Source organism: Neomonachus schauinslandi, chromosome 6, assembly GCF_002201575.2.
Source record: "Neomonachus schauinslandi chromosome 6, ASM220157v2, whole genome shotgun sequence".
NCBI classification, from domain to species: domain Eukaryota; kingdom Metazoa; phylum Chordata; class Mammalia; order Carnivora; family Phocidae; genus Neomonachus; species Neomonachus schauinslandi.
This window is the reverse complement of record NC_058408.1, coordinates 44,069,796-44,085,689: the sequence shown is the minus strand read 5'-3', so window position 1 is coordinate 44,085,689 and position 15,894 is coordinate 44,069,796. Positions and strand designations below refer to the sequence as shown.

General features: G+C 44.3%; 1 protein-coding gene across 4 annotated transcripts in view; it reads right to left on the bottom strand.

The window, feature by feature from the left end:
* Positions 1 to 1,854: 1,854 nt before the first annotated feature.
* RGL1 (ral guanine nucleotide dissociation stimulator like 1) overlaps positions 1,855 to 15,894 on the bottom strand; it is a 158,664-nt gene continuing 144,624 nt past the window's right edge. For all 4 annotated transcript variants that reach the window (XM_044916384.1, XM_044916386.1, XM_021682581.2 and 1 more), the window contains 4 exons: positions 13,728 to 13,914; positions 9,418 to 9,672; positions 5,120 to 5,234; positions 1,855 to 2,312 (listed from right to left, as the gene is read on the bottom strand). In XM_044916384.1, coding sequence (XP_044772319.1) covers positions 2,125 to 2,312; positions 5,120 to 5,234; positions 9,418 to 9,672; positions 13,728 to 13,914 — 745 coding nt within the window. In that variant the 3' untranslated portion in view covers positions 1,855 to 2,124. The remainder of the gene's footprint in view (positions 2,313 to 5,119; positions 5,235 to 9,417; positions 9,673 to 13,727; positions 13,915 to 15,894) is intronic.

Here is a 15,894-nt window from a genome sequence, read left to right as displayed (position 1 = left end):
TGTCCACCAGGAAACAAATTTAAGACATTGAAAGTGGCATTAAATAAATGAGGCTATGTTTTATCTACGTGGAATTTCCACCGTCTTTAAAAAAGGAAAATATATATATATATATATTTTTTTTACATTGCAGTATATAAATCTAGACTCTACATATACAGTACAATACACAGGGCGAGCACACAGGCGCGACTCCTAGGTCTTTGCAGCCACACCCTAAACCAGGCCAAGGGTCCTATATTTTGCGACCCGCAAACCAAGTAATTCAGGCTGAGGATACATTTACTTCAATCTCCATGATGTCTAGCACCCTGGCCATCTCTCCTCCAAGCACAGAAGTACAAATCGGACGAGCCTTGCAAACTGAAGAAAGTGCTTTTCGACCAGCTGAAACCCAGTCGGTCTTCTAATGCACCGTCTGATCTCCTAGAAAGACCTAAAGGAAATGCGAGGCCTTCCTGGCTCATTCTTTGGTCCACTGCCACGCATCTCCAAACTTTCCCTGGTGTTTCTTGCAGATTTCATATGGCTATTTACATGACATAAATCTCACGTAACCTTGGGGAGCTGTCTTAACAGGATTAGGAAAAAGGAAGAAAAAAAGCTTCATGTTACAATCTATACTTCGTATCTGGGTTGGTTCTTTTTATTTTGGGAATAAAAACTGGTATTTTGAGAATTTTTTTTTTCTTAAAAAGGACATTCTGAAAGTGCTTCTTACACATGTCGATATCCCACATTATGGCTTTTTAGTTCAAACCGCAGCACAGCTCAGATTTGGAAGGGAGAGGGTGATGGTGTTCCTAGAGACAAAAATGTCATTTAACAGTAACACTGTGACAGCAAGTGTGGGGACCTGAAAAGAAAATGTTATTGATTCCCTCTGGAAGAAATGTACCTCGTTAGAAAGGATTTAGATGGTCTACGTAGCCCCATTTCTTTCCCTGTGACTAGGCACAGTAATGCTGTAGAAGTTAGTAAGTAAAACAGGCCGCTGCTATGAGCAGGGAACATCTTCCAAGGGACTACTGACAGAGCGCTCGCCATTCAGAAAGCTCTCACAGGCTCAAAATGATCCACCAGAGTCCATCGCAGTAGGAATTTCTACACCTGAGGAACAAATTGCACGTAACAGAGAGGTACTAGAATCCAGATGGCGACAGACTCCAGACATACAGTTTTACACGCAAAAGGCGGCGATCAGAAATGGCCACGAAGTAGAGGCATTCCGAGACAGGTAAGAGTCCGAGCGAGTCACCATTCTTTCGTGCTTTCTTTTCCGGCTGAGAAGCTACCAAAGAGCATGGCTACTTGTGCAGCAATGACTGTGGTCTGTTCGCTGGGGGGACCGGGGAACAGAAACACAGTGCCAGAAATCAAAATGGGCTTGTGTTGACTCCAGAGGTGTCGCGATGGCTGGACCGGCGGGTCAGACGGGCCTCCGAAGCTCCTCGTTGCCCTCCCTCCCTGGGGTTGCAGAGAGTGGCAGATGCGGGCAGAGGTCGAAAGCCCACTGGCTCATCCAAACCCTTTTGGAAGCGGCCTTTCATTCAGCCGTGGCCGTTCCGGCCTCTGCAGCGCAGGTGTTCTGGTGGCACTTGATGGAGAAGGGAATTCTTTCCCTTTATAAACGTGGTTGGACTTCGTATAATACTGGCACAAAGGACACTGTATTCCTAGGACTGATTCCATTTACTTGGAAGGTAGGAGACTCAGTTTTCAGTTCTTTCTATTTCCCTGTAAAAAGTGACCTCAACATCCCAGGCCATTGTGCAAATTCCTTTTTCCATAGTCCAGAATATCCCATAAGTCCCTCATATATTTATATATATATACACATACATCCCTAATATGTGTATACATATATATATATTTATAAAAGTGGATAATTTTGCATTTCAGTCTCAAATAGGTCAAAGAGAATCGGTGAAACATTCATCCATTTCCTTGTCAAACTCATCCCCGATTTCCCCACAATGTGGTGTCTTGCACACCAGAGGTACTCAATAAGTATCTGTTGACTTCACCAACGATCCTCTAACACTGGATGGTCGTTGCAATCACCACGGCCTGCTCTCAGCCCCACTCTGCGTTTGGCCAGCGAGGGGCCACCGGTCCCTCCGTTCAGAGGGTGATTTTGCTGTGCCTGCTGTTCCAGCAGCCCCGTTTAGCTGTCCTGGGCAGTGTCAAGCTGGTCCGGCTACGCAATTTCACTTGTTCTTCCATGGAGTTCTTTTTGCGCAAAATGAAGTCAAAGTTCACTTGGCTGTTCATGGCATAAAAGACGTTGGCCGAGTCCGGGATCACGAGTTCTGAAAGAGATCAGGAGAGGGAAGGCAGTCAGCTGGTGTAGGTCAGCCCAGCACTGACCATGGCAGGTGGAGATTTTGTCCAGCCACAAGGCAGAGGCTCTGGCCCCGTGTCCCCGGGATGTGAACGGAACCGGGCAATGACTACCACCCCCCCCCAAAGTTGGCTCGCTCGACTCCTCAACCCCAATTTTTAAAAATGAAGTGCAAATACGACCTTAGAAATTTGACCCATGAACTAAATGTTCAACTGCAGACTATTCTAGCTAGAAGAAAGTGCAGTGGAAAACAAAGGCCAAGCGACGTGGAAGGACACTCTCAGCATCGCAGCCAGGCAATGGCAGAACCGGGACTCCAACCCAGTGTCCTTCCTCCCACGGTCCACTTGCTACTCCAGCATGCAGCCTTTCTCAGATACTGAGAGACTCCAATGACATGGGGGAGAAAAGAAAAATCTCCAGTTTTTCCAGAACTTTCTACTTGGAATATTGAAATATTTGTTGAAGTAATCCCAAATCAAACCAGTTTAATACTGAACACCATCCAAATAAGAATGTGTATATCTGTAAACATTTAAAGTGTATCTACTTCAGTGATTCCCAACCAGATAGCCACAATTTCTGAACAAGGACAATGCCAAGTATAAGATGAAATCATCAGGCAAAGTTATTTTAATTCATTTTTACATTTTAAAAGAAGGTATATACTATTTAGCACTCAGGGGTAATGGGTATCTAAGGAAACCAAATGGGGGATAAAAGAGGTGAGATGGGCAAGTCTACATTGGTGACAGTGGAGCGGGGGGGGGGCCATCAGCAGAGGCATCTGCTTGTGGGTTCAGTGAGGCTGATGTTAACTTCAAACACGGGCATTCTATAGCAGGACTGATGCAATCAGGTTCTCAGTGACTCTAGCACATTTTGCACAAATGTTCCACAAAGAATAACTCCCTTAAAGTGTCCCCAATCTCCTGCCCACATATCCCTGGGTAAGTAATAATTCACCTCACAGCTACATGTCACTTAGCATACCTCCAAAGTACTTGTGGGCACCTTATTTCTTGTTATCCTCACAACACCCTGTGATGTGTGAAAGCTCTAGTAGGGTACTGCCTCCTTTTCACTGAGGCCCAAGGCCCGAGGAAGTCAAGCAGCCCACCTAAGACCACCCAAGTGGTGAAGAAAGCTGGGCCCAGACTACACCTCGGGGCTCCTGGTTCTTCAGAATCACCGGCCTCACCTTAGTGTTGTTTTGTGGGCAACATGGTCAAACTCAAGAGACCACGCTTTAGGCCTAGAATTTTAACTGTAACAACAATAAAAGATATAACTGACAGGGGTTTGCCCTTCAACTGAGGGCTCAGCTGAACGAATGAGCAAACTCCCAAGAGGTAATTGAAAAATAATTTCCTCAGGGGCTACAGCTTTTCATCTCTAGGAAAAGATACAGCCACTCTTCTCTGGGCCCAAGTTATAGTCCTGGGTGATCTGTTGGCCAAATGGAGTGTGAATAGCTGCTCCCTTCTCATATCCCCAACTTATATAATCCTTCTTTTCGTGATAGGGCAGCTGCTTGTTAGTGAATAGCCCTATTAAGATGCTTGAATCGGTTAGTGTTGGGTCTGTCGGCAGATAGGGTTGGCCTCAGTCAACAACTGCACTTGGAAAGAGACTTAGTGTGACTGAGTTTCTGTGATGTGACAGGGTCCAGAGAAGTCACCTACCAGCCTGTCTCCTCCTCTCAACAAATACAATCCCAATTCAAACCAGCAAAATATAGATACATTTCGGGTGAGTATTTTCCCAGCGTTTTCATAAAAGGAATTTCTGCGAAGAGTGGGTTCCTAGGCATCCTGAAGTACGATCACCAGTTCTTTGCCTCAGTAATTGTGAGGTAAAGAGTCTTCAGATTCTAGGAGCACCTGGGTGGCTCAGTCAGGTAAGCGTCTGCCTTCAGCTCAGGTCATGATCTCAGGGTCCTGGGATCGAGCCCCGCATCAGGCTCCCTGATCAGCGGGAAGCCTGCTCTTCCCTCTCCCTCTGCCTCTCTCTCACTCAAATAAATAAATAAATAAATAAAATCTTTTTTAAAAAAAAGAGTCTTCAGATTCTGGAGTGAGAAGCTATGGCTACTTGAAGATCAATCATGAATAAAGATAAACTGAAAGATGAGCCTAGAAGCCTCTCGCACATGATTCACTGAAAAAATGAGAAATTATTACAAGGACCGCTACGTTTCAGATGCACATACAACTTAGACATACATTATTGGGTAAAGGAGGTGCGCGGCCATCTGCAAAGACCCAATAGAACCACCTCCCCCCCCACCTTCTGACACAGGGCGAGACCTCTTCCTAGAAGAATGCTTGATACACAGTTTACAGAGAATGGGCAGGAGGGTGCTCAGCAAAACTGTAGAAAAAACAGGGTTGTGGCGGGGGTAGCCTGAGATGCTTCACTCTACGAGTGAGGTGATGGCATGCGTCCCCCACACAACACCACTCTTGCACAGTTAAAAACCCCTACTTGGTTCCATAAAAAAACCAAAAAACACAAAACGGGGTGCCTGGGTGGCTCAGTCAGTTAAGCGTCTGCCTTCGGCTCAGGTCATGGTCCCAGGGTCCTGGGATCAAGCCCCGCATCGGGGTCCCTGCTCCGCAGGAAGCCTGCTTCTCCCTCTCCCTCTGCCCCTCCCTTGTGCTCTCTCTCTCTCAAATAAATAAAATCTTTAAAAACCCCACAAAAACATTGCATTCATTTTCTAACTTCTAAAACCAGGGTAACCTGCCACAAGAAGCAGCACGTACCCACCTTTGCCCTCCGAGATGACCTGCACCAGCTCGTACTCCTCGGCTGGGTCTGCGTCCAGATTGTGCTTCAGCATTGCCCTCTGGATCACGGCAGGGGTTTTGTCCTGGCTCGTCAACTGCAAAGACAACGGATGGGTCTCTAAGTATTTCACCTCATGTTTCCTGAAAGAGTTCTCTCGACCCTCCTCTTTTTGCTGCCTTGTGCCTTTTTGGGAGTAATGGCCCAGTGGAATGAGAACAGGACCAGGAGCCAGAACTCCTGGGTTCTAGTTCTGGTTCCACCCTTAGTAGCCAAATGATGATGGGCTACCTACTCTCTCAGATCAAGTGTCTTCTCTTAGTGAAATAGAACATGTGCCTTGCCTATCTCCTCCATATGGGTTGAGGTTCCAGTGTGGGGAAAAAGAGGAGGGTATGGTGAGGAAATGCATAGGATTTTGGTCCTGGGCCAAAATTAGCCTTACCTGTTGAGCACTGGTCGCAACCTGTGGGTTAGAAATGGTCACAGTTCTGCACAATGACCATTTCAAAAAGCACAAGGGACTCCATGACCCAGCAATCTCGCTCATAGGTATTTACCAAGAGAAATGAAAACCCACGTCCACAAAAGGACTTCTACTACAGAAATGTTCACAGCAGATTCGTTCGTAAAAGCCCCAAACTGGAATCAACCCGAATCTCCCTCAACAGGAGAGAACAGGGGAATGGACAAAGAGACTATAATACATTCCTGATAGAACACAACTTAGCCGTTATAAACTAAGAACTGACATACGCAACAATGTGGATGGATCTCAAAAGCATCATGTTGAGCAAAAAAAAAAAAAAAAAAGACCCAAAAGATTACATGCTGCAGGAGTCTATTCTTTGAAAAACAGGTCACGCTCATCTATAGTGTTAGAAAACTAACAACAAACCTTACCCTTCATTAAGGTTAAGGGGGGAATTGATTGGAAGGGGCACAGGGAATTTTGAGGGGAGATGGAAAATGTTCTTTATCTAGATTTGGGGTGGGAGTTACACAGATATAATAGAACTAAACACTTAAGATCTGTGTATGTAATCTATGTAAATTAGGCTTCAATAAAAATCAGCTTCTAAATGTTTAAAAATAATAAATCTAACATTTTGTTAGTGCAAGTAAAGGTCCTCCTCACCTCCAGTTCTGACTTTCTCCTCTTGATCCCTGCACATCAGCCAACTATCTGGAGGATGCTCAGGGCAAGGGGAAAAGAAGGCTGACTTTTATACCATTTCTTGAGTGATTTCTTTACATTAGAAAGAATGCAAAAGAAAACACAGATTACTGTTCTCATCAGGGGGTAAGAGGACAGAGAAAGGAGGAAAAGGAAGAGGAGAGGAAGAACATCCTCCAAGAAACCGTCCTTGAGGGCCCGAAGGTGACAGGGCCTAGATGTCTCCCTTTGGCAGGTAAGCGTCTGCCTTCAGCTCAGGTCATGATTTGGGGTTTGTGATGCAGTAAACAACATGCATTACAATGGGGTCCTTGTAAGCAACCAAGACCTTGTTCATTTGTCTATTACCTAAACATCCGGCGTATTCATTTCCAAGGGAGAAACAGATGCACACAAAATTCGGAAAGAGGAAATACGTGTTTTGAGAGTCTAAAGAAAATACTCCCACAGCCGGATCAAAGCGGACCGGAAGCATGAAGCTAAAGAGAAAGGATCCCACTCCAGGGATCTCTTTCGGGCTAAGGTGACTCATGTTAGGCTAAGTTGTCAACTTTAAACCTACCTAAGGAGAAAGCCAGGCTACCCTTATTTTCTTGACCTTAAGCTTCCCCAGGTGTGTCCAATCGAGGTGGGATATGGCCAAGGGCTTTCCTGGGGTGTTTATTCCTCTGTCCCATCAAAGGTACCGAGTGCGGTGGAGGATCACAATTAGTATCAACAGCTCACATACGGAACCAGCACCGTCCAGTAGATAGACATAATGAAAGCCTCGTTTCTAATTGTAAGTGTCTAGTAGCCATATTTAAAAAGTATTTTTAGAAGGGAAATCAATTTTATTTTTATTTTTATTTTTTATTTTTTTTAAAGATTTTATTTATTTGAGAGAGAGAGAATGAGAGACAGAGAGCATGAGAGGGAGGAGGGTCAGAGGGAGAAGCAGGTTCCTTGCTGAGCAGGGAGCCCGATGCGGGACTCGATCCCGGGACTCCAGGATCATGACCTGAGCCGAAGGCAGTCGCTTAACCAACTGAGCTACCCAGGCGCCCGAAGGGAAATCAATTTTAATAATATATTTTATTTAATCCGATACATCCAAACTATTATTTCAGCATATAATCCAGACAAAAATTGCCAATGAGAAATTTTTTCTTTCTTTTGTACTAAGTGTATTTTACACTCAGGGCACATCTCCATTTGGACTATTCCCATTTTAAATGCTCAACTGCCACACGTGCCCGGTGGCTAGTGTACGGAGGGCGCAGTATCGAGTGACGCTGGGGTGTCACCTTCATGGACCTTAAATACAGAAGGCAAGGAATTCCCTGTGCCTCTTCCCTGAGCTTCGCTTCTAATCCCACAGGTTAGCCTGGCCTGTTTCTGAAAGGGAAGACTGCTGCGGCATGTAATCCTTTGTCTGGGTTCTTTAGCTCAACATGGTGTTTTAGAGACCCATCCCCATAGTTGCACATGTCAGCTCTTCACTTTCACTTCAGAGACACCAAAGAGTTACAAGGTGGGTCTTGCTTCTCTGGCCAGCACATGTAAGAGAAGCCATGTGAGGAAGCCCACGGAGGACACAGTACTAACATCGGTGACATCGGTTTCTGGTGGTTCTCCCACCTCTCTCTCACTCCCTGTGTGGCCCTGTCCACCCAATGGGCCGATGACTCCCTCCCAGTATTTGACCCCAGAACCAGCCTGGCACCAACAGGGCTTCTGCCCATCTATTAGACAATGCCAGCTGGATGTCCCACTGGTCCCTCCAATTTTAGCACCCTCAAACCCCCCTTTTCAGGCAGTTCATACCTCACTTAATAGGACCACCAACCACCAAGCTGCCTGCACAGCCTTCAGTTTTCCCTCTTCCTCATCCCCCACCACAGTAACATGAAGTTGATGGCTAAACAATTACGCCTCATAAAAATCTTCCAAAAATCCATCTTGTCTCCAGCCACATGACCGTCATTCAAGCCCTTATCATCCTCCACAAGGGCTATGATAACAGCTTCTTCGCTTTCAATCTACCCCCACACCCCAGCACCATCTCCACAATGTCAGCTACTTTTCCGTGAACAAATCTGAAACTTAAAAGCCTTCAACGAGATACTACTGCCTGTAGGACATAAACTCCCTCACGAGGGCTGCAAGCCCTTTACAATCTGGTCTCACCTCTACTAGAGAATTCAGTACATTTTCAATAATGCTTTATGATCTCCCTTTTGATCATAAGTTCCTCAAAGACAGAATTGCCCCACTCATCTCCCCATCCACAAAGCCTGGCCCAGTGACTAGCACACAACTAATGTTCAAGAAATATTTTGTTGATTTGATGAATTACATGGGAAAGCTTTCCTTTGGAATGTGAGAAGACAGTGAGTGCCTCCATATTACTTATGTCATATTCAGAGCTGAGCCTGTAAGCTCTCAGTGCATCCCCCAAGAAGGCGAGTGATGAAAATGAGGGAAGATAGAGAAGTAGCTGTGGGATTCGCTGCCAACGAGAACCTGCTCTTTAATACGTGACATGTCCTATAAACGAAGGAGTCTCTTCCCGTGACGACACTCCCAAGGTTATTACCAGGAGAGGCTCTGAATGCACTCCAAAAAGCTTGCCATTAATTCCAAACATTTTTGAGATTGTGTCACAAACACGGTTTTTACAAGAAGCGCAAAAAGGTCAGTCTTGTGGACTCAAACCGCACTCCCAGCTCCATCATTCACCTTACTAAGTTTGATTCCAAATGACGAAAGGAGAAAAATGTGGGAGCACAGAGTTGACTGTTGAGAACGCATGGGAATTCATGATAAACGCAGACAGGGGATTCCCCAGGAAGACTTCCGATGCAGGAGTGGCATCTTCCCTGGAATACATTTCTACACTCATTCAAATTGATCGTTTTGAAAAAAGCAACACTGACCGGGATGAGTAAGTCTTAGCAAATTTTAAGATGTGAAAATTGTATCTTATGGGCACTGCTGGTATGAAGATTTTTTTTTTATATATATATATAAATCCATTACTGGCATCTACCCAGGGAGATTTGCGTGTGTATTCAGTCTGGGCGAATGCGTAAGCATTCGGGTGTGGGTCTGAGTGCCTTACCATGATGCTCTTGTACATGTTCCCATTGTTGTCCTCGACACTGATGCGGATTATGCAGGTGTCTTCATTCTGTTGGTTGTAAACGGGAGGCAGCACTGTCGAGGTAATGGATGTCACAGAGACAGAGCGCTTGTGGATTTTAGGGTTGTTGTTGCAGGATGGAGGTGAGGAGAGGGGGTTCATTAAGGACGACATCCCTGAGGAAGCTGTGTCCATGGAATGGATGGAGGAACATGATGAGGAAGACTCAGAGAGCTGAAAGAGTAAACATACCCCAGAAGAAAACATTAGTGTTAGAACCTTGGCCAATGGGGTGCCTCACGACTGTCAAAGCAGAGGTAGATGCTAACTGAGGTGAATAAACATCCGTTACTTCCTCCCTAAGAGCCCACAGCACACACGGATCTTGTCCCTGGTGCAAGCACCCTTTTGGCAGATGCTTATTAGCGACTCCATACTTGCCCTGGTCCCTCGCATCCAGGTCTCGCAATTCCCCCGTATTTAGCTGCTTTTAAGGAAGTGGCCAGCAGATGGCAGCAAATACCAGAAACTAGAAGCAATATGGACTCCAGGAGGAAGTTGGAAGCTTCAGGGCTGGAGGAAAGCCTTACTTACCAAGAGTTTATCCAGTCCTACTGCCCTGAGTGGGAACGCCGCTTAACAAGCCCAACCAAGATCATTCCTATCCTGGCTCCACTTCACAATCAGATTATGCAGCAGGAGAGAAATGTCTGTACTTTTAGAAGCTTCTAAGATAAGGACCACAGATTATACAGCTCTGCATGGACTATTAGTCCTAGAAAGGCTCCTGCGCCTCACCCAGCCCCAGTGGCACTCTACAGCTGAGGAACCCGAGGCCAAAGAAAAAACCGTTGGCAGCACCACCATGACATGCTCCCGAGTTCCCTGACTCCCACGGCCAGGTTCACAGGGCGGGCACCCAGCCAAGGCTCAGTCTAAAGTTGATGGGAAGTGGTAAATGAACACAGTACATCACTACCTTGGGTGTCAGTTAGCACTGCGATGTTTGTGATGAGCTTTCATATTTCTCATCTCATGTTGCTCTCACAACTATCTTGTGAACAAAATACAGAGCATGATAAAGGGAAAGAAGACTCAGAGAAATACAGTGACTTGCCCAAAGGGAACACAGCCTTTGAGCAGGTTCCATCACTTTCTACATTTGCTTCTAGAACCAACTATATACATTTTCACGTCCTATATCAAGGACAATTAAGGAATGAGGTGCTATAGTTCATGTGTTTTCCGATTAACTACATAGTTACCATAAACAATATAAAATTAATTACCAAGGAAATAGGAGGCCCAAAACTCAGCAGGTTGTGTTAAAAAAAAAAGTCATTAAATGGAATCATTTTAAATATCAATTCTTGCTGTTGAAAATTACAAATAATTTCTCACAGTGTGTGAAGCTAAATTATACCACATTAATCCTATCAAATATTTTGGAAGTCATTTAAAAAATAAATAACTTACAAATGTCTCTCATACCTGTCTGCCTTTCCATGGAAACAGAACAGAAATTTAGCATTCTGATTCTCTAGCTTCCAAGTAAAATGGAGTTTACTCTATTTTATTTCCTATGGACTTCTTCCTATGGCATAACTATACAGGAAATTCCACTGTATGATTAGTTTAATTAGAACCAGCAAGCTGATTTGACCTCCCTAACTGTGGCTCTATCACAGTATGGTTTAGTAACATTTTTGGTCTATTTTTGCAAGTGAATCAACTTTGTAGCTCAATTTGGGGGCTGATGGTGCAGTTTTAATAGCATCACTTTGCTTGAAGGTGCGCCACACAGTAGTGAAGACGGTCCATTTTCCAATTATTGGTTCAATTCTTTCACCTCCTTTTTCTCTATATAAATCCTTTTCCCTCTGTTAGATTTTCCCTAATTTTAATGACTTTTATGATTAAGATAAACTGTTGTAGATGCCTGGGTTATAGCAGCTTTAAATGGACCACCTGATGAAGCCCAGTTCTTACTGATAATTTACTATGAGGAGCAAGTGTGAAAATAAATGTTTAGAGGGTGCCTGGACGGCTTAGTCCGTTAAGCGTCTGCCTTCGGCTCAGGTCACAATCCCGGGATCCTGGGATTAAGTCCCACATCAGGCTCCCTGCTCAGCGGGGAGTCTGCTTCTCCCGCTCCCTCTGCCCCTCCCCGTTTGTGCTCTCTCTCTAATAAATAAATAAAATCTTTTAAAAACAGAAAGAAAATAAATGTTTAGAAATCATGATCAGGGGATTGAAGAAAAAGGAATGCAAAGTCCACTTCACTGAAAAGAGCAACCTCAGGGAGTACCCCTGGGAAAGGCACGGGAGGATCCAGGGTAGGGAGAGACTAGGGAGGTCATCCAGGTCCCGCTATGCAGTGAGCAAGGGGAACCAAAGCCTCTCCAGTTGACATTCAGGAAGACTGTAGCCCAGCAACTACTTGCATCCAAGTCAATGATTCAGCTTTAAACCTAGAGAAATTCCTGACTCTGAAAGGTTCATCAGAAGAATAAAAATTCATGACTTGTGTAAGAAATTGAAGCACCCATGTGATAAGGGAGGAGACAAAAAGGATACAGCAAGGGGTGTGCAAATGACACACACTGGGCTTCTGGGTAGTTTTCAAAGGCTCGGTCGGGACCTGTGCACACATCCAATGCACCGACAGCTGTGAGGGTGAGTCCATCCCTCCCTGGACAGGGAGGAATCCCCCAAAGATGTGTGCAGCAAGACCTCTATTGTCACTTGTGTATGATGTCTACCATTAGAAAAGGGGGCTACAAAAGCATAAGAACCTGTCAACAGGTGAATAATGAGACTTCATCCAGATTTTAAACAAATTCAATGCTGCATGTAAGTCACAGAGAATGATTATATCGCTGATTTAGGAAATATGCCTGAGAAAACAGAGAACAGACTCACAGGAGTTTGCAGAGCTTTTCCTTCAATGTTTGGAGGATGTGTCTCTGGATTTCCAAGTAGAAAGGTAAGAAATCCAGCAGGGGCAGCACCTGAGACATCTCAGCCTGGTGACTCCTGAGTAAGATGTGGTCCATCCTGGGTTGGCTACACTATGACAAGGTCACTTGAAGGTTTCCATACTGCTGTTGTTGTTTGTAACACAATGTGACCGTACACCGATCCCCTGACAGAATGGCAGATACAAACAAAATGGAGGAATTCTTCCCAACACTCCACCTCATTGGCCTACAGATAAGCTAAAGGGCCAACAGTCACTCACACAGCAAGTCTGGCTGGCCAAAAATCTCCCCCAAATGGTGCAAATTCTAGTCACGTCACAGTTGACATCTCTAACCCAAGCTTCTTGACCAACAGATTGAAGCAGATGTATTAAGATGTACAGAAGATTAAGACAAATCTTATTTCCTTGTTATTTCTTTATGAAACCATGGAACATGGAAACTCTCTATGGGAATGGGAATTCTTTTATCACCTCTCATCACTTTCTCTTTTCTGGGACATGGCAGATTGTATAATTGCTACCAATTCTTGATTCTCCTCCGCATCCATGCCCTTTGCCCTGTGACTCCACAGTTCCTCCCACTGGAAGGAGTTCCCTGCCTCATTTATTTAGATGAGATTTGGCCACATGATTTGCTTTGGGCAATGGAATGTTGGTGGGTATGACTGAAGTAGAGGCTTGATACATACTTGTGGGGTCGGGCTTGCGCTCCTGCTCATTTGTCTTAGCATACTAACAGCATGGCCTGGGGAGCCTCATTACTCCAAGAATGAGAGGCAGGGAGAGCACACTTGGACCAAATCCATGGCCTAGGGCCAAGCCCAACCCACATCAACCAACCTACAGATGCATGAGAGAGAATAAGTGGTTGTTGTTTTAAGTCACTGAGTTTAGGAGTGGTTTGCTATGTAAGATTACTGCGGTAAAAGCATGGCTAAGACAAGGTATGACACCAAGAGGTTGACACATCTCTGCCTCTTGACTTTTCACTCCTTCTAAGAAAATCCAATGCCTCCTAAATAAAGCATACCTCATGTTACAGGCCACAACCCTTCAGTCACCATTGGATGTGGGTCCAGAACAATATTTTCAAGGCCAGATGAATAAACCAACATGCTCATTGTTTTTAGACCTGTCTCTATAAGGAATGGGTCCCCAGACTGAATTCTGCTTTGACAGCTCTTATAAACATGACTTTCAAAACACTGTAGAGTGATAAACTTGAAAACAGACATTCTCGTGTGGCAAACACTAAACTATGTCAGGTGTCTACATTGGGAATTATGGGAAGGGAATAAGCATATACCTTTTTTTGAGGCTCATCAGGTGTGTCCATGGGCGTGATAGAGCCCTCCTCAGCCTCTGAGTGGTTTGACTCGCAGGATGACACACTGACAGAGTCCATGCTTTCGCCAGAGCTCCCACTGGCAGTGGACTTGGGCTGCTCTTTGGTGGGAGTGCTACTGGTAATGATGTCCGACCCCAGAAACAGTCTGCAAGAAACATAATGCCAGGCATTTGGGCTCTTACAAATCTGGAATCCATGATTAAGCAAATGTTTTGTGTTAATTAGCCCCTTAGCTGCTTTGTCAATCTTGCATGCCCTGTCATCACTGGACAATGTTTCCTATAAAGTGTCTCACAGATCATAGTAAACATCTTATCCAAATAGGTAATCTCCAGCCTCAAAGAACACACAGACTGCTTAGCTAAATGAGACGCCATAGTAATCTGAGGTCCTTCTAGATCAACAGTTCTTTATTTTTTAACATGCTATAGACCACTTTGGCAGAATCAAAATACTGTTGCTGTGTCCCCTATCACTTCCCACCGTAAAATGAACTACAAATGAGGCTAAGGAAGAAGGCTGGCTCCGCTTTGGTCAAGAAACCAAAGAGAAGGGGTGCCTGGGTGGCTCAGTCGGTTAAGCATCTGCCTTCGGCTCAGGTCATGATCCCAGGGTCCTGGGATCGAGCCCCACATCGGGCTCCCCGCTCAGCGGGAAGCCTGCTTCTCCTCTCCTACTCCCCCTGCTTGTGTTCCTTCTCTTGCTGTGTCTCTCTCTGTCAAATAAATAAATAAAAAATCTTAAAAAAAAAAAAAAAGACACCAAAGAGGACAACTTCTGTTTCCAAACATCGGGTGAACTACAGGAAGCTAAACCACTTCACTGTAAAACAACTAGAAAAGAAACATTAAAAACTCTTTTTAAAGTTGAGTTTGCAAGACAGTAAGGAAAATCCCTACAGGCCATAAATGAACAGGGAACTGAAAACCAGAAGCAACATGAGCTAATTCTGCAGCTGCTCTGGATGCAGATCGGGAAATACCAATCTTGGTAAACGAGGGACAAGGGTTTTAACACAGATACAGGCCCAAAGATGAGGGCTTTTGTTTATGGTGGGATGCTGAAACCGAAACCCCTTATACAGAGCCAAGAGCCTCAAAGGGCTATCCCTGTATAAGAAGATGGGCTAGAAAAATATCTTCCTACTGGCACAGGAAGACAACAAGGAAGCTTATCTGCCTTGGCCTGAACTTTGGTGAAAGGAAAACGCCTCCCCTGAAATCATGTGTGATCTTGCCCAGCACCTCATGCAGATTCGCTACCAATGTGACCTAGGAACTAGGAACTCTCAGACCAGTAATACTCCTGTGAAAACTAGAATTAAAAAAAAAAACAAAAAACAAAAAAAACAACAAAAACTTTCTGGAGGAATCTACCTTCAAATCAGGATGTAGAAGATTTTCTGATAAAGATGAGCTCATAATATAAAATTACAAAATACACACAAGGAAATATCCCACCCAAAGGGAGTTAAACAAGCATAACAAATAGCAGGTTTAGACTCCCGAGAATTTCAGAACTTCTGACCTACAAAACTTGTCAGAAAGAAACTAATAATTTAGTCATTAATTTGACAAATATTTGAGGGTCTACCATGGGCCAGGCTATAAAATAAATATGTTTAAGATATTAAAGACATAAGAAAAGAAATTGAAAACAGGAGTTAAGAACAAGATATCCTGACAAAATAACAGGAAGACAGTTTGAAAAAAAAAATTCACTTCTAGAGTGAAAAATGTAGTGATTTAAATGAAAAACTCAGTGGAAGGATTAAATAACTGTTGAAGAGAAAAACTGTGAACAAGATGATAGGTCTGAAGAAAATCTTCAGAAATCAGCATCAAAATATAAAGACATGAAAATAAGAAAGTTAAAAGACATGGAAATTAGAATAAGAAATGCTGACATGTGTGTAAGAAGAGTTCCAAGAGAAGACAATTGAGAGAATGGAAGAGTGACCTTATCTAAGGAGATGGTGGCTGAGAAGATTCCAGAAGTAATGAACTGCATGAATCCTCAGACCCAGGAACCACGTCTTGAATAGGATAAATCAGACTCAATCCTCGCTTCAACTGTCTAACAGGATATCAAAGACAGAAGTAGTTCTTAAAAGCAACAAGGTGGG